This window comes from Montipora foliosa, chromosome 12 (assembly GCF_036669935.1).
Source record: "Montipora foliosa isolate CH-2021 chromosome 12, ASM3666993v2, whole genome shotgun sequence".
Classification (NCBI taxonomy): Eukaryota; Metazoa; Cnidaria; class Anthozoa; order Scleractinia; family Acroporidae; genus Montipora; species Montipora foliosa.
The window spans coordinates 36460521-36480028 of NC_090880.1; the positions used below are offsets into that span (position 1 = coordinate 36460521).

A 19508-nucleotide genomic window follows, 5' to 3' on the forward strand; every position below is an offset into this window, starting at 1 on the left:
GGCTCAATGGCGGGTGGAGTAGTATCCCGAATCCCTGGAATCAGGCTTGGCTAAATGTCACGTTATTTTAAAGTGTTTCGCGGAAATCTTTCTAAAGTTAATCACGAGTTTAAAACTCGAAAATGGTAATATGGAATTCATTTACTCATAAAATTATCGTTACATCAGAAACAAGATGATTCTGAGCAAAAACGGCCTTTATCCAGGCGATTTGCCATAAACTTGGGCCGTTGGGCCGTCTTTTTTTCAAGATTACCCAAATGCAATCCGTTTCAATCTTGTCCATTTGTCCATCCATGCTACTCTTTCCTTTTGCGCTATTTCTTTTACGTTGTTCAACAGTTTAAAGTGGTTATTGCAATGTTTCATTCTACTTTTTGGCATGTTTGGTGTCATCTTTCGTGGCATATTCCCTAAAACGCTTCCTCTCAACGGTGCTTTAGTTGTTCCACTTCCAGCGACGATCATTCGTTCATACAATCCTTTCATATCGGCGGTTCAAAAGTATGAAGATCGTGTATCTTCCATGATAAAGAATTTGTGGTATAAACGTTTTATAGTACCAATTATTACATTTTCAACCTCGGTTAATGCATTTCTTATGCTCTGATTCACTCAGTCTCTGTTATCAGCTCATACCTTAGTTTGACCTTACATGGTAAATGATTGCGCTAAGCGTTGCTAAGCTTAAAAAACTTTTTCGCCGGAAAGCGAAGTTTCTTTCTGAATAAAGCAAAAAAAATACGTTTTTGTGGAAAGTTTGGATCAAACCCGACGTTTAGAAGTACGCGAAAAGGTAAGAAATGTTTTTGTGATGGGCCTGCGTCTATCTGACCACAAGGTCTTTACACAACATCGCATCAGGTCTTTAATATCAAGTTTTTTTCGATTTCGCTCGGATTTGCTCGCTTTTTTCGCTCGTATTTCTTACTTTCTAAACTTGAATTTAATAAAACAATTATTCCATTCGCGCTTGTTGGATATGAGACTGGTTATAGCCAACTCGGCGCTACGCGCCTCGTTGGCTATTTACCATCTCATATCCAACGCGCGCTTATGGAATAATTGTTAATTACTTCCGGATGACGATGACGATGACGATGGTAAACATTTAACACTAACGACTGCAATGCCGTGTAAGGATCTATGCATTACGTTGGATCAACACAAACAGTGATAACGTTAGCATAAACACCCTGATGATGATGACGAGGATGAAGATGACCATGAAGATGATGATGACGAGGATGAGGAGGATGATGATGAAGATGACGAAGATGATGATGATGATGATGAAGATGATGAAGATGACGATGATGACGAGAATGATGATGATGACGATGATGCTGCTACTGCAGCCGATGGTCCTGATGTTCGCCCTAGTGTATCAGAATGTAGAGCCGCTTTGGTCAACCTCAAACTCGTTACTCGAAAGCTTTTGAGGAACGAAGCACATAACCATCGCCACTTTTGTTTAAAAATGATATGAAAAGAAGTGGACCTTTTTGTGTGGAACACTTCACAACTGCTTGTTTGTGTCTGAAACGCACTTTATGTCCTCGAACGCATCAAAACAAAGAAAGGATCTCTTTAAAGCATAAAAATTATTTATACAAATTCAAGAATGTGATTGGGGCAGTTTCTTTAACTAAGGATGCTGTGTTTTGTTAACAAATTAGCATCTGAAAAGTAAAGCACAAATCCTAACACGTTTTAAAATATATGGAGCCCACAAAGGCTTGTTTAGGAAAGTCTGGATTCCTGTTGGCAGGAAAAGATTTTGATTCAAAAGAACTACTGGCGGCTATAACCCTGTTTGATCAGGAGGATTTGTGATCTGAACAATATTGCCATGCATACAGATAGCAGTTGCAATACAATTATTGCGAATGACAGCCCGCCTATCAGTGCCAGGTTGTCCTTGAAGAAAGCAACAGATTTTGTGAGACATCCCTGTGTAGAAATCCTTTGCTCTCTCTCGGCGACACTTAATTTGTCCACTCCGTAGCCACATTGGCGATTCTCGCGAATCTCCTCTGTCTTGCAACAAGAGAAAGGAACTCCACATGACGATACAGAAGGTGCGCTGCAGTTAAAGTAGATATTTGCTTCCCAATCGGTGTAATCCCTGGATCCACAACATCCTAACTCCGACTGAGCTGTATCAATAACGAAATGAAGATCTTGCTTCGTTGGGTCTCGATAAAGCACAATGGCATTTTGGAGCTTTTCGTCGACAGTTTCCTCCACTTTTGTGCTGTTGACAAAACCGATGATTCCACAGACAGTTTCAAGGATCAGAAGAACTGCGATAATTCCAGCATAAAAACACAGAAGACAACTATTTTCGCGCAGTGCGCCGAGGCAACCGGTGAAAGTAACGATAAACATAAATCCACCGAAAGCAACAAATATTACCGCTGGATCGTAGTACAAGTCACTTAACCTGCTGTATACGTCTCGTTTTTCCACCATTACATAAACACCGATGCCAAGGACGATAACACTTAAGAACCAAAAGAGTACGTTTACGAAGAATAAGATGTACTTGATAATCTTTGAAGGACCCTTGTCAACTTCACCGCTGCTTCCTTGGGGATTAATACGTTTGTTTGTCATATTGACGTGACGATCGCCTTGTCAGGTTTAGACGAGAAGAACTTGGTTGGACTCTGAGCTGTTGAAGAGAATTAGCGATTTAATTTTAGTGCAATACGCGTGACCAAGCGAAGAGGTCTCGAACAATGCATCAGTTCGCGTCTGACGATATATAAAGCTGTCTCAACAACGTAAATATTTCGCGGATTTTTTGCTTTCTCAAAAAAAAAAAACACTGAGCAGACAATATGTAATTGACAATGTTTGAAAAGACGGTCCTTTAAAAGTTCGGTGCTTTGTATGTATTTTGAATATTAAAATAATTGCAAGGCACAACGACAAAGAACGCTCACCTAGATTTTTGGGTTCTTGTAAGTGGCAGGGTGTGCGATTGACACCGTAAAAACACTTCAGTTAATCTGGGCAGCTTTATACTAATCCTTTTTCACATAGACGAATTTTGTTTTGGTGCACAAATATTCAAAACGTAGTTTACGTGTATCGAGTGAAAATTATCGAGTGATATCGCTTCGGAATTACCGTAGCAACTGTCAAATATAAACATTTGAAACAATTGATTGCAAATTTTGAGTTAATGACGTCGGTAATAGGTCATGAAACTTATCACGGGTCCCGATAACAATACGCTAAATGTGAACTTTTATTGTCTAGATTGCAACATCATTTCAGAAAATTAAATTCGCTTTTGTTATGAGTTACTATGAGTCCGTCGTTTTCAAGATGGCAAATGCTCCATTATCTTTATCAGTCCAATACACCCTATTATGCTAATTAAGTGTGCGAAACGTTTCTGTACTTTTTTGTATTGTCATAGTTCTGCACTCCAATTTTGGTCTGACTGCTGTTCTTTGGATTTCGCATGAGTCGTTAAAACAGCGTGACATCCCCGTGGCGCATCAAAATATGAAACTAAAGGCGCGTTTACACAACAGAGGAAAAATGGCACGGGTCCAATAAAAGGTGGAACGGTTCCAATCATTTTTGTAAAGGAACAGTGAACTTTTATCCGTTCCGGTACGGGACCATAGGCGCCAATTCCTCGTGCTTGCGCTTTATGCTTGAGTTGTATGAAAACGAAACGCAGCATAGACCACTTTTACATTCTTTTGTATTTATGTACATTAGATCTACTGCCTTCATTTTGAAACCAATATTCGTTTGAAATTTGCTTGTCGCAGCGAGGCCAGAAAGGCTTATCAGCATTAAAACAAAAGAATATTTTATTTGGTCGCCATTATGAATGAGGTCGTTTTTTTGCTACGTCTGGCCAATCAAAGCACTCGTTCCAGATTCCCCTCGTCTGAGCATTTGAACGAAATGGCGGGCACCGTGTCGATCGCATAAGCGACTTCTGCTTGTGCTTGCATCGCTAGTGAAAACAAGGCTTCAAGAGTGGAGTTCAATTTTAAGGGAATTGATGTTTGACACTGTATCAAAGCTGCGCGGCTCCTGTCAATATCGTTGCTGTTACGTCGAGTGCATACGCTATATGAGCGATTAAAAGCTAGCTGTTTCTTGTTACCCCAAGAAGGCTACTACCTAGAAAAACGGCTTTCGTGACTCTCTCCGAAAACACCAGACACAAAACAATTATATAGACCGAATGCATAAATGGCGGCCAAAAAAAAATTAAATATAAAAAAAAAAAATTAATAAATAGCGGCCAAAAAAACATTCTTTTGTTCATGTGCTAATTAGACTCACTAGCCTCGTTTTCAAGGATAAAATACAAAAGAAATGTACCTTGAGAGCGAGGCTAGTGCGCCTAATTAGCAAATAACCAAACGAATGCATTTTGGCCGCCAGTTAACGGAAACAACGGAGCACAGTTTTCAAAAACTGCATGCGTCTGGGGAAGGCAGTCCTCTGAGGGTCTGGGAGTTAGCTGTGCGTCAAGGACAAATGAAAGCTGACGCCCTCACAGGGGTTTTGGGGAATAAAGGAATATGGATAATTTGAACAGGGGAACAAAAACCATTTAGGGATCAAAAAGCTGAGAACAAGCTTGGAGCACGGGAAAACAAGCCTTTTTTAAAAGAACAAGGACCCCCGTCCACCAAGGCCTTAAAGCTATAATTGCTTAAATTTTAACTCTGTATGCGACAACAAATATCAAGTTTATCCAAGTTTCCAGTATTCAACACAGTGCTTTATTCACTCACAAATTGCTTTAAAAACTCAGAATTTCACTGTGAGGAAAATTTTTATTGTACGAAGTTCTATCTTAAAACTGACTACCAGAGTCAAATTGACATAATTGTGAGAAACATAACTATTTACACATCTATTTAAAACCACAGCAATGCTCCTAATAGAAACATCATGCACATTGCTATCTTTTAGCCATCCGATTGGATACTTTAAAAATGTGATTAGCTCTCTTAACATTTTAACAAAACCAGTAAAACAAATAGTTACAAGGTTACCATTAATCGAAAATCAAAGCTAACCATTGTCGCACAAGTGCAATGGCCGTACGATTTTCATTCGGTGCTGAACTACGAAAACACTTTTCTGCACTGGGTTTTTATAACCAAAGCGTTCTATTTTTCTTCCGGCGCACAGAGGTAAGAGAAAATACCAGTCAACCGCGTCAGCTTACTGTTATCTATGCCTGCAACAAAAACAAATGAAACGGATTGACTTGTTCTAAGAGGATAAAACAAACAAAGGTCATCGTGCCAAAAATAATGAAGATTAAAATTTTACATTTGATATACATCACGACTGGAGGAAAACGTCTAATTAAGCACCCCGATTAGATCGTTTTCAAATTTAATTTTGTGTCAAAATTTTCCATCCGAGTCAAAGGCCAACCCACAAAGGGACTCTTCAAACCTTGTTGAGGAACCTGAATGTTTACACGCCTGCTTTTCGCTTTCTACATTGTTGAAATGCTTTTGAAATTAAAAAAACCCTGTTGCCTATCAAATAAGTCATTTAAGAAGCATGCAACAAGCTCTGACTTTGCGCATGCTCATAGCTTGCGTAGCTGCCGGTTCTGTTGAGATTTTGAGCGGTTGCGTAGCAACAACAGAACCACAGCTACGCAAGCTCGGCTGTGAAAAAGATAGGAACGTTGCATCACGACGACGACGTGGTCGACGGAAATTTGTAAAAATGACTTCTTATCGTGATGATTTTCTGATTCTTGTAGGGCACGTAGTTCCCGGTGTTGTGGTCTGTCTTCTGTTGTGTATCATGGTTGGGAGGGTAAAAAAAGGGGCCACAGTAATTGGCGCAAACTGTTGTGGCGCTCTGCCAGCTTGACTGGCAAAGTTAATAAAATAAAAAATAAAAATAACTTAAATTGCCGTAAACGTCGTTGACAGTAAGAGACAAAAGTGAAAAAATATGTTTTACGCCAACGTCGTCCAGATTAACTCAATTCTTGGTCATTTGATGTCCATGCTTTGAGAACGAAGGCAAAGTAACGCACTAAAATATAAAAAGCACTTGGGAAGCGTGCAGAGAAATTGTTTTTGTCCATTAGAATAATTTCCTTTTTGCGCTCTCGTTCTCGTCGACGTAATCGTTGCCTGAGGCCCCTGTCATATTTTTTCTCTGGCTGACACTATGAACTAACAGTAAGGCTGAACGCCAAGGTTCTAACACTATGTCAGTTTAAACCGACCCTATTCTTAGGTTTCACTCACGTGATCAACAGCCATGTTTTTTAACGAAAACAAAAGAAGACGTTCGCTTTCAATTCCCGGATGATTGGATCGGGACACCAACATGGCCGCCATTTCATTGTTTGGGGACACCAACATGGCGGCCGTGACGTCATGTGAAATCCAAGAATATCATTTTTTTTTGTGGAAAACCAACGAGCCAACGGATATACTGTTGCCGTGACGGTCACCACAGTAAAATACTTCAAAACCCTTACCCGTGCTCCATTGATCTAAATTGCTGTAAATAATTCACGCTGCTTGATAATCTGTAACGGAACAGGAAACAAAATAACACAGGATTTTTAACAATGAAGAGGAAAATTTCCACACGCTGCTTAGGGCAACATTCCTTTCCACGTAAACTTTCAGCACTTTCACACTTGATGTCATCACTGAAGTCCCTCCACCCCCATGAAGTTCAATTTCAAGGACATAGAGGGCAAGAGTCCGAAGAAATAGGATCGCAATTAATTCCCTCGCGAGAAAATCCTTCTACGCTCCAGACCCACGTGCTAAACTCAAACAAATGCGAGGCCTGATTCTTGAGATCTTCTTACCTTCCGAAGGCGTTAAACAGACTAACAATCTCTATCCTACTGAGCTGAAACTGGCTGCTTTTCTCAAATTTCCCTTCGTCAAATTCGCCACCAGAAAAGAGAATTTTAAGCGCAGTTCCCAAACCTTGAACCTGTTGAAGAAATGGGGAGACGCGAATGATAATTCGTCATATGGTTCCAAGGGATTTGTGGCCAGCGATCTCACTACGCGGAACTGAGCTGTGTGTAAGAAATGGAACTGTCTCATACGGTTTACTTTAGGGGCCGACATTTCTCTCCCTCACTGCCTACCGAGAAGAAGGTCGGTATCTGAAAGCAGCAAAGGAGCAACCGCGTCCCAAAGAGATGCACGGGTCGAAATCCCGGTATGAATCACTACTGACCCAGAAACTGCGGCAATTTGATTGGCTGAGAGCAGTGGTATTTCAGTCAAATTTCAAATACAGTATCTGCAAGTGAAAATTACAGTTTTTTCTGGTAGTTCCAATAACATAGGCCCGTTTTAAAGGTAGCATTTTAAATGTGCCGAATCTAATGCAAATGAAAAAAAAAACTCCTTGTTTTCGCTCATTTGCATTAGATTCGGCACGTGTAAAATGCGACGTTTAAAACGGGCCATACATACAAATATATCTTGTACCAGGGAACTTAACAAACGATTGAAAGAAAAAAACATCATGGAGGAGGGGAAAAAGAACCGTCAAGAACTTCTACTCAAAGAGTCTTGTAAAAATGAGAAATTGAAACATAATGGAGAAATACAGAAAAAAACCTGAAATCAACCTCTGTTATGAGAATTGCGTCCACAGGACAATTTCACGGCTGATTTGTAGCCTGTTGATTTGTACGTGATATTTACCACTCGTGATATTTAATGGTTGCACGAGATTTACCCGCCCACCGTCGAACTGCTACGTAATCCAAATTTTGACTCCACTCGCTCGAGTTTCAATCACCATCACAGACTCCTAAATTGGGGATTTCTTTCTTTCAGAGCGACATTAAACAATTTACGCCTCCTCTGTAGGTCTTTTAAATGCAATAGCTTGGTTCTTCTTCTTTCCTCGGAAATGGTATTTTTTATATGATTAATTGGTAAGAGGACTTCGTCTCGTCAAATTCGGGCTCTTATCATACTCGTCATAAACAAACCGGACTCCCGCTGCGTGGTCGACCGATTTTGTTATCACTCTTATGATTGATTACAGACCGAATTGGACTCCATTCAGTCCTATTACCATTACTAAAGTAACGCACGAAAATGTTAACTTGTCAAGAGAATAGGAGAAAACTGCGAAGCGTAATAACTCTTAAAAAGTTCTAAAAGTTCACGAAGAACTTGTGTTACTTTTGAAACCACTGAAGAAGAGGAAACACCCTCGAAACGTCTGGTTTATTTTAAACACTGACCGCGCATTTTCTTCAGGAACTTTTAGAACTTTTTCAGTTACACGAAAATGAATGCGACTCTGAGTTTTTTGCTCTGAGCGCGCGCATTGTACTGTTAGTCCCTACTGCGCGTGCTCACAAGCGAAACTCGCGGTTTTATTCTTTCCCAATCGAAAGACCTCTATTGTCTGTAAAAAGATGGTCATTTAAGATGTACCTGAACCTTTCCCCACAATCGACACTTGTCACAACCCACACAGTCCATAATACGAGAAACGTTGCGAAAGTGAAGTTTGAACTCTTCCTGAAAAGCCAAACAAAAGAATTAGTTTCACGGAGATTATTGTATTTTGCGAAAACAAAATAATCTCGCAACTAACGTTTACACACGTAATTGTGATGCATTTTGATTTCCCTGTTATCCACAGGGTCAAATAAAATGAGACTGGCAAACAATAAATTTGATGGAATGGCACTTCACAGTTGGCTATAAAAAGCTTTTTTTTCCTAATCGGTTTTAGTCAACTTGGTTAAGAAGTCTTGAATTATACCAAGTGTGGCTGCACGCAACTTTTTACTTACTTTGAGTCTCTTTGCACTTGCTGGGTCTTTAAACATCAGTTTTTCGTCAAAAGTGCTTGGACACGTCCTGGATGAAAAGGATGAAGCACTGAATAATACATCTGTTATGTTAAGAGGTAATTGGAAAAGGCAACCTGTTTAGAACTAATTTGACAATATTTGGTGTTACAGCAAAGTCAACGAGACGAACACAAAGCAATGCTCATCTCCAGTCTCTGCACGTCCATTTTTAAGAATAGCCAGGAGCCCATCACCCGGACCGTGCAACTTAACTATACTTGTGCGACGGCGTTTTCACAAGTAAGGTTATTTTTAGATTGAATTTCCCGCTAATGAGACTCCCACAGGAGCCCGATGACCAATTACAAGAAATTAAGCTGACGTCATAGGGTCACCGAACCGTAACTGACTTTGGTTTTTGACCTAATTCGCGGGAAGGGCTAGTCTAAAAATAAACCTACTTGTGAAAACGCCGTTTCACAGACGCTGTATGGAAGTTGCACGCTCCAGGATGGGCTCCTGGAATAGCACATTCCTTTCACACTGTCTGTAAATCTGCAACGTGAAAATACGTTATCAAATATATCAGCCCCAAGGAAATTTTTTCAGGTAACCCTCCGCTACAAGAAAAAGACTTCAAACCACAGGAAATAGCCTGCGTAGCTGTAGATATTGCTGGCGCGGAGAATGGGGTAGGGCGCTGTGAAAGACACTGCACCCCTCCCCACTCTCCGCGCGGCATTTTCCTCCCGCGCCAACAATACCACGAATAGTAGCCAAGAAATCCGGCTCATAATAGACGTGTTCAGTGCAGAAGTTCATAACGCAGAAGTGTCGATCTGAGATGGAATGCGGCCCATCATTTTTCGTTATTAGAGAGATTAAGCATCACGTTCACCACAAACGGAAAACGTCGGACTAAAATTTACGCTTTGCAGAAAATCGAACAAACTCGTTTGATACGAGCTCATTTCCTGCGTGCCAGCAGCAGGTATCAAAGTGACTTTTCAAAAGAGCGAGACGAGTTAGAATATCACATAATTTTCACGCTTTTATGACAAACAGCAGGACACCGCTTCGCGTTTGCCGTTTCACGTAAACGCGATGCTTAATCTCTCTATTGCAAAAATTTTGCACGACCACTGCTTGATTATTGCGGGAAATACGTGTAAAAGTAGCGGTGTTCTTTTTCCATGCACGACCCATGATTCCATGGATTTGTGCGGTTACTTGATTGCAGACCAATGACAGGAGTTGTCATCATCAAGCCCAATCTGATTGGCCATAATTTGGCGAGACCCGTTTTCTAAATTTAGATTAATACAGTAAACTGATGGGCGACGGCCAAACGAGACGGAGACAGAGAGATCGGCACTACTGGGTTATGTGCTCCTCAGTGACGAGTCCCATACTTGGACTTTGCCAAAAGAACTTGCACGAGTTGGTGGACTTCCGTATCGTCATCATAGCCTCCGGTATAAAACTGTTCTTGTTCCCAAAATGGCGCTGCCTTAGTGATGGCTCTGAGGACAACGGTGTATGCAAAGTAAAGATTCTTTAGCCATGTTGGTCCTGTCAGACAAACGAGAAAAATACTGCATCTCTGCATTTTTAAAAACTATATCACATGTGAGATGAAGGAGATGTTTGATGTTTACCCCGGTGAATGAAATGAAGAGACTTATTTGATCTATTCAATGTGATTCGGGCATAATCGGAAAAATTATCCGAATGCTCCTGTGCAGGAATCGAACTTTCGAACTTCCGAACTTCCGATTAATAGTTCGAATGCTTTACCGCTGAGCTATAGTAGACTCGTGAGAGCTAAGTCATCAACGCAGGTAAAAATATATTGTTCTGCTTTCTTTTAGCCACAAGAACCTGGTGCTGCGTATAATTGTCGAACCAATGTCAACTTTAAAGTTTTGCCTAGTGAATGACACCTCATTCATTAATGTTAGGAAGACTTTGCAGATATGTATTTTTAAAATAAAATCAATTTACGTTATTTTAGAACTAGATTATGAAGTTCCGAATTGAAGGAATTTGTTATCTTTTTAAAAAATGTACACTTTTAATCCGGGAAAAAATCCTGATAAAGTTAATTCTCCATTGGAGTGCTCTTCCTACCCAAGCCATCACAAATAGTGATTGGCCAAATCGGATTCTTTGCCATTCGATTCTGTGTACCCGTGTCACCGAACAAAATCCTCATAATCAACCATATTAATTTTATCAAGTGTAAACTACGCGAGTGGAAAGGGATGTGAAATACCTTCGCCATTCGTAGTCATGGGGTCAAACCGTCTTTTGAATTCTTCAAGGTTGATGCCCCATCGTGGTTTCATCAACCCAATGCCTAATAGACGAAACAACTGTGATCCGTTAGTATGGCCAATAAAACAGAACTCCTGGTTATTGGATCACAAACTTCACAGTTTCGATTCCTGTTTGAGAACATATCGCGATTAACATTATCTTATTCAATTATAACGCTTTGAATGGCTCGAAGACCATTTACGTCTGCCAATTATTACATTAAAGAACGTTTCTCCTCGTCAATTGAGATCTTCATCTGACAGTCTTTTTGAGATACTAACTTAGCAATATTGTTAGTAAGTCTTGGACTTACCGTTGAACAGATACAACGCAGACAGATGAATATTTATGCTGGCATGAAGGCCTGACATCATGCGGTAAAATACTCTCTTCTCGAGGCACATTTCTGTTAATTAAGTGAAGATAAATTGTTCTAACTTATTGTGCAAAACACCCACGTATGTTTGAGTCGGTAAGAATAGCAAGACGTGGTTAAAAATATGTTGATTTATTAAAAAAGTGAAATCCCCAGCGTCAGTTACATTTTTAATCTGCGGGGATCAGAGGGGTTGAGCGTCCTCTGTAATAGAACGACCATTACTTTTGGCCATTTTTTCATCTCGCTTAAGGGCGGTGCCTACTAATTCAAAGGTATTTTTGCCCCGATTTATGATTATGCAGGAAAGGTAGATCTTCCCAAGTGTTATTGAAATCCAAAAAGAACATTGGGCGTAAGCACGCATTTTTCAAAGATAATTCATGAACAATATTTGTATAAAGCTCTAAAATACAAAGCAATGTATGGCGTTCTTCCTCAAATTGAAGCTCAGTTATCTCTAAAGAATGCATGGTTACCCCCAGTTTTCTTTTTGGATACCAAGAGTACTTACTAAGATCTACTTTCTCTGCATAGTTTTAAACCGCGCAAAAATACCCCTGCATTTGTAAGCATCACCGATAGGAAATCCAAGTATCTGGAGATGCGCAGAACGTATGCGCAATAACAATACTAGGCACCGTCCTTAAAAAGACAACTTAACTTACATGTGAGACCTCTTAAAATATCACAAAACGAATGAAGCAACAAAACAATTACTCCTTCAGTCTACCGATTAAGGAAACTAGAAGTGACCGGCCTGGTGTGATGTCCCCAAGAAGGCTTATGGTGTATGTAATGAGGCCACCTAAGCAGAAACAGCCACAAGTCAAAGACTAGAGGGACTTTTCCGAGTGCTGGAACATGTAGGTGTAGATGTTGATAAGATAATCAAACAAAATCAAAAATCGAAGAACCCCTCGGACCCATAAAGTTTGGTGAGGGAACAGAAACAAGGATACATAATGGAAGGCAAGTGCGCTTACCACTGCAATAACCCGGCATGGAGGGAGGTCACAAGAGCTGGTGCATCGTTTGCTCTAAAGACTGTTCTTTAGAGTCAATGTTCGTTCCTTTGCAAGCTGAAAAAGTGCCAGCTGCTTAAAAATCTTCAATATGACACAGGGAGAAAATGCCCCAACAGTAGATCTCCCTCCCTGCAACGTGCCATTTGTTAAGTGCAAACATCCATGTAATACATATATTTATAAATGTAATATTTAGATCTGTTTCATTGTAAACTAAAGAAACCTTTTTTTATTTGGGTGGCCAGTCCTTCTGAGACTTCTTCTTCGAAATGAACTGAAGAGCATTGTGTTTATTCTGCTGTGGACAGTAAACTGCGCGAAATAAAGCGACTATAGTTTACCAGGAAAACACAGAATACTCATGCTCTTTAGGCGTTACTTTGGTGCGGAAACTCCGCGCACGCCACCGATTGGCAGGCTGCTTAATTTTGGAAACCTTATTGCCATTATTCTGTCAATCCTACAATTGGATAGAAAATGTCCCAGAAAAACCAGAACCCTTAAGTAAGGACCATTCCTAATAAGTTTGATTTTAGCTTTACATGAGCATTACAAACTTGCCTCCAACATTTTTTGAAGTTACAACTCCATAACTCTTGCCATAGGGGGAGGTAGGCCTGGAAAAAAATATTTTGCTTATTTGCACAATGTTCTGGTAACAGGTGATTTGATAGAATAGTGGTTTAGGTTTGATCCTCCCATTACAGTGTATTTTCCTGGAATTGGCTTTGTGAACAATTAAAAAGAAGTGATAATGAAAAGGTCAGTTCACTGAACTGCATAACTCAGCTCAATAACGAGTCTTACAGTATTCTTTTAAATTAATTTTGTCCACTTTGTATTTTAGGGGCAAAGAATCCTATGACTCGATTGGTGCGAAATGTCTCATATTGTCCTTAAAACCTGAAAAATGTAAATTTAGTAATTTTGCATTCTCGTGGCAAAAAAATGCTTTTAAATACATGCCACATTTTAAGCAGGATTGTTTCTATGTTGACATATTGTCCAGAGTAAAAAGGGAATAAAAATCATCTACATGTGGTACCAGCTTTTTAGAGATGCATTTACTGTATTAGCTTACTTGAAGCAGTTCTCCTTGTAAATGTTGTTCCAAATTCTTTGAGCAGAAAATCCAGCATAACCTGTGAATTTTTCGGGATTGCGCAACAAATCTACATATTCCATTCCCGATGATGATTCATCTACAGATAGTAAAAGAAGAAATCACTGCCATTTCACGTCAGATTCTTGAATACGTACATGTACCACAACTAAAGAAATTATTTCTAGGCCTTTCACAACACATGCACAAAACTGAATGAGTCAACCAAAACTCAATGCTAAAAAAAAACAAAATTAATGCAATTCACAGTAAGCACATTTAAAAGTATTGTAAGAAAGTCACAATGTTACATGTAGTTTCGCTAGTACCTCTAATAGGCCAGTTTTGTATTCTCATGGTTACATTGGATCCAGCATGAAATGGAGGCTAATGCAGGGGAAGCTATTTGCATGTGAAAAGATTCCCCTGCATTACTCTCCATTCCATGCTTGATCCAACCCAACCGTCAGAATATGAAACTGACCTACTGGGTGAGATAGTGGTCAGAGATTTTTCAGGCAATCATAAAATTAATAATCGCAGTGATGAAGTAACAGCTAAAATACTACCCAAGTGAACTGTTGATTGAAATCTGACTTCATTAAATGTTGTTAAAAGAAAAAACAAGAACGCCTTATGCAAGAACTTATGCAACCAAACAAGTTCTATTAGGCTTGATGTCTGAATCACCAGCTGGGTTCCACTCCGTTCTGTGTTTGGCAGATCTAACTTTTTTGCTGACAATATCCCTAAATAACATTGATGGCCTGAAATTGCACTGCAAACTTTACATATTGATAATATTGTTGTGGCATATCATTCAGTAGGTTGCACTTATTCCAAGAACCACTAAAGAGACCTAGATGATAACTTACAAAGACTAACAAAAAATAATCATACACTGTATCACCAGCTCACATCCACAAGACGACTTGGACCTCGCCCAGTGGAGCCGGTAAAAGCCAAATAGACCACATTCTGATCAACGGAAAGTGGAGAAGCTCCTTACAAGATGTAAAGGCCTACAGAGGAGCAGTTGGCGCCAGTGATCACAACCTGCTGGTGGCAGTTGTCTCACTGAAGCTGAGTAGGGCACGAAGAAGACAGAGAAGATGAAAGAGCTGCGCATGCCACCAGCAGCACTACCGCGAGTTGCCCTCAGGTGGACTCCTGATGGCCGTAGAAAGAGAGGCAGGCCGAAAGAAACATGGAGGAGGGCAGTGGAGAAAGAGATGAAGAAGAACAGTTGGACATGGGGTCACCTGGAACGACAAGCACCCGACAGAAGCCAATGGCGCACTTTGATCGAGGCCTTATGTGTTTTGAAACACAAAGAGGACTACTGTAAGTAAGTAAGTAAGTAAGTAAGTAACGAGGTAAGTAACTAATGAGGTAAGTAAGTAATGAGGTAAGTAAGTAAGTAAGTAAGTAAGTAAGTAAATAAGTAAGTAAGTAAGTAAGTAAGTAAGTAAGCAAGCAAGCAAGCAAGCAAGCAAGCAAGCAGGCAAGCAAGCAAGCAAGTAAGTAAGTAAGTAAGTAAGTAAGTAAGTAAGTAAGTAAGTAAGTAAGTAAGTAAGTAAGTAAGTAAGTAAGTAAGTAAGTAAAAATAAGCTACTTTTCATTGCTGTGGGGGATGACTTACCATCCAGTTCACAAAAATTATCTTCAGCATCGTCGTGAGCTTGCCATGCTTCAAATGCATGTTTATCTTCATCACTACAAAACAGCATTAAAGTTGTTGTTACCCCAAAGTAAACAATACTACAATGTCTAGTACGTGGTACTGCGATCTTGTAGTAAAACAAAAATTGAGTAGGGTGGCTATCTGAAACTGTCACTGCATGTATTCCCCATGCTCTTTACCTGATAGTACTATCAATTTCACCCAAAGTTTGGTTGTCTGTTGGCTCGCATGTTTCCTCTGTGTTCTGCTGTTAAAAAAAGAGAAGACCATTGCACAATTAAATACAGCAATGGTAAGTCATTTCACATCACAAGACAAATTTAACGTTTTTCAAGGAAGCCATTTCAATAATAAGCACTCCTAAGGTGATGGACATATTTAAAATAAGAGGTACAGTAACTTATAAAGCAGTCAATTTATCTGTTGCCCGATATTCACATTGCACTGCAAATTAATAAGGCATGTACATTATGTAATACATGAAGTGAACAATAAATTACTGTTAACATTAAGCGTACTGAGTACCAGACAATAACTAATTACTGGGAAGTCAATAATAAACTCCTTGGTTATGACAACACAGATTTTCATTTGACCAGAAACATTTTCAACTTTATCCCTTTTATTCCAAAGAAAACAGTCCCTCATTTGTGCAAAACTAAGTAAAACTGCATTTCTCAATATCATTAATTTTTAGAGTTATAAACAAATTTACTTGTGAAATTATAAGGAGATGACAAAATTCCAGCTTTACCTCATCATTACTTCGTTTTTTATGGCTATTGTCTTTACGGTTAACACTCCCGTTAGCTTGCTGATGACCCTGCTGTAAAGTTCAGATTGAGGTTAAATAGTGATAACGATTGTCAGTATTATTGTTTTAGTTTATTGGAAGGTTTGTCTAACAGGAACTTATACAGTAAGGTACATGTAAGAGCATTTGCAAGAGAGATAAATACATGAGCTCTTACCCCAGATTTTATGCCTTCTGGAAGTTCTTCCTTAAGACGACAATAATATTAAAAACAAAGAAACAAGCAAAACATTAAAACAGGGGTAATAAAAACAACATCATTGATAACAATGTATTGGTCCTAACCGGCTAAAGGCATATAACAGTTGGTAATTAAATTAAATGCAATGTACAATAATATAAATAAGGAGTTGAGCCAGGGGTTAATTGCGAACAAATTTGGATGTAGCTACTATCTGGTTAGTGCAATAAGGATGGTCTGGTGAACATGGTTTCTTCCCTGAACTTCCTAATATTTGATTCAGCATGAGATCCTCGGAATTTGAGTGTGGCCCAAACCTTGCCCTACATGTAATTATCTTGTTTTCCTGAGCAAGAAATGTGGCAGTCCAGAAAGGTGTATTTGTGGAAAGCCCTGCATTTGCATGTTACTGGAGTCACTCCATATATATCATTAGTAATTAATTATTATTATGTATGTTAATATCATAAATTACTGAAGAACTGACTTCTTTGCAGGCAGCTACTGTGCAGTCTTTTATTGCACATGCACCATCATCAGGCCAAAAAGGGCAAGGCTTGTTGAGATTGACCTAGCAAAGGTGAAATTTAAATTATCACAAAAATATGAAAAAGGACACAAAACAATCATTAACTTTATACTAGGCAAATTATTTGATGTCATGCGGGGTTCTCAATAGAATTTTTAACAGCCTGCTGTGCTATTTTCAGCCAGAATACCGCAACTGATTACTTGATGGGGACAATCTGAAAGCTGTAACACTTAAAAGTGACACCCGTGACAGATGTTACATGTTCAATTGAGAACCCTGTCATGTGGCTAAATGAAGAAAGTCAGCCACTATAGGGAAGCCATGGCCTAATTTCCTTTCGCAAGTAGATCCCATTCTTTGTTTTTCATCTTCTCTCTCCCATTTTAGACAAACTTGTACACTGTACATTGTATTCCACTGATGGTTCCACGTGATTGTAATGAATACTTTTCAATGATTTTGAATACATGTACCTCCACCCTGATCAATAATATTATCTATAGTTTGCAGCTTTGACTTTGTAAAAGCTGCTGACAGTCACCTGGGGAAATTTGGATAAGTTCTATGTACATGTAGCATATCATCCACTTAAAGGGTTTCTGTTGTTTTTTAGGAAGGAAAAGTTCAATGTTACAGAATGAAACACATACCCGGAAGAATCTGAAGAAATTCTTCTTCACCAGCTCAGATACAACTGGATAAATCTCCTTGTTTATCTGATCCACAGTCTCCACATCACAGCAACATTCTTCAGGTTTTCCAGATAACTATAAATTACAAGGAAACTACAATTATAATGATTTTATGAGTGCATGTTACATATGAGACAATTAATAGCCGAAGAGACCTAGTGCCAAATTGGCTCAAACCAATAATTATATCCAAGTTTGAATGGGATACATTATAGTTTTTATTTCCTTAAATTAATAAAGTTTCAATATTAGTATATTTGCCATCAGAAAATAAACTTCCCACCACAAAGTTTTCAGCATTACAGCCCTCTGTCCTGTCATATGAATAATGGTAAATGAGCTCATAACCACGATTCACATGAACTACAGTAATAAACATTTAACAATCTTTAATACAATGCTAGTGACTCAACGACTTCTATCGAAAACATGCAGTTCCTTAAATCAAAGAAAATAATGAAAGGATTCAAAAGAAGAGCATGATGCCAAAAGGAGAAAACTCCCTACACTATGCTAATTAATCCTGTTTCTTAGTGTCTTTCCTTTATTCCACCACACAAAAGGTAATTTTTGGGGTTTTGAAAACAAAATTGCACAAAATAAATGCCACTGTACAAACAATCATGTTTGCTGAACCTAACCATTTCTACTTTTTAGAATGCACTATTGCAGAATGCATGTGTCCTGCTAACTGCACAGAATGTCAAATGACATGTGATTGTGTTTAAACAGCTGGAAAAGGAGAAAGATTTTTATTTTTTGCTTAAACAACTGTAGGCTGTGAATTAAAAGAGATGACCTTCTCAAATCGGAAAAAAACTGAAAATATGTTTTCTAGTGGAAGATACCTATCATTAATTATTTTTCTCTTGAGCCAAAAAAAAAACCTACTTTTCAAAAATATGGTCCAGAGCATAAAAATTTCCACGAACAGTTACCTCTGAAACATTCGTTGCAACTACTTATGCAAAAGAAGCTAAAGCTTAAAGAAAAAGGACAAGGGCTTGTTTAAGGCTAAAAATATTGTTGAATTCAAATCAATTCTCGTGCGCCCACAGTATTGGCTCAAGTTCCTAGAGTGTACACGTAAGCTCAAGCTCCTCCAACTTCCAGGCTAATTTGACGGCTAATTTCATGCTGAAGCAGTGTGCTTAAAATAATATAAGAACTCTAATTTATGTTACACGAATCTATGAAAATACTGACAAAACGAACTTGGTACCAGTTTTGAGATTACCATCTATTTCAACTGAACGAGATGATTTGTGCGTACAATTTATTGGTTTGATAATGTAAACACGTCTAGGAAGGTAGGTATCGATCTATATGCATGTTACCGGTAACTTTAAAGCTTCCTCAAACTCCTGAAAAACTTTTCAACAGCTTCAAGGCAACAATTCAAGTTTATATCATACATTAATCTACGTGAACACAGGAAGTCAAGAATCAACGAAGCAACCGTCAGCTGCATGTAAACGTCAAACTTCGTCAGTTAATTAATCTTCGAATACTTAGCGTTCAACACCAGGAACTCAATTTTAGTGCTACAACTCAATATACCTCGCAAAAACATCCCTCAGTCGACGATTCTGACCATACACGAATTATAAAGAAAAGCAAACAGCAAACCTTCAATAGACAATACCCATACATACTGGGAGACTGACGAAAATTTAAATTACATTTCGACAGAAGTAAAATATTTTTTCGAGGTTCGCGGTACAGATGGCGCATGCGTCAATGGGATGCGCCGCACGTGGCCGACTTGGATTGGCAGAGAAAAACCGACAGGTGATCGCGTGTCACATTTACCTCTGCAGAGCTCCTCTTCAGTGAACCACTGAAAAAAAGTTTGACAGATCATTGCGGTTAGATAAGCAACTTACGCAGTTACAAGGTAGACTAGCGAAACCTTTGAGATAGGTGAAGTGTCACTGAGCTTTGGCTACGGCGCTC

The 19508-nt window shown here is 39.1% G+C and overlaps 1 protein-coding gene and 1 pseudogene across 2 annotated transcripts; both read right to left on the reverse strand.

Annotated features, from left to right (window-relative positions):
- Positions 1 to 121: 121 nt before the first annotated feature.
- LOC137978662 (tetraspanin-33 pseudogene) lies at positions 122 to 3215 on the reverse strand (annotated as a pseudogene).
- A 1531-nt stretch (positions 3216 to 4746) lies between these two features.
- Positions 4747 to 19271, reverse strand: LOC137978487 (ERO1-like protein beta). 2 transcript variants are annotated; one of them, XM_068825437.1, is made up of 17 exons: positions 19113 to 19271; positions 17511 to 17627; positions 16816 to 16899; positions 16305 to 16334; positions 16088 to 16159; positions 15513 to 15577; positions 15292 to 15365; positions 13629 to 13749; positions 13109 to 13164; positions 11457 to 11549; positions 11100 to 11183; positions 10237 to 10396; positions 8825 to 8891; positions 8460 to 8546; positions 6854 to 6984; positions 6512 to 6562; positions 4747 to 5233 (listed from the first exon to the last, which is right to left on the reverse strand). In XM_068825437.1, the coding sequence occupies exons 1-17, from the start codon at positions 19203 to 19205 to the stop codon at positions 5224 to 5226; spliced, it is 1395 nt and encodes a 464-aa protein (XP_068681538.1). In that variant the 5' UTR covers positions 19206 to 19271; the 3' UTR covers positions 4747 to 5223. The 2 variants fall into 2 exon arrangements, with proteins under 2 accessions (XP_068681538.1, XP_068681537.1); XM_068825436.1 differs by having other exon boundaries at positions 15513 to 15580.
- Between the last annotated feature and the right edge of the window lie 237 nt (positions 19272 to 19508).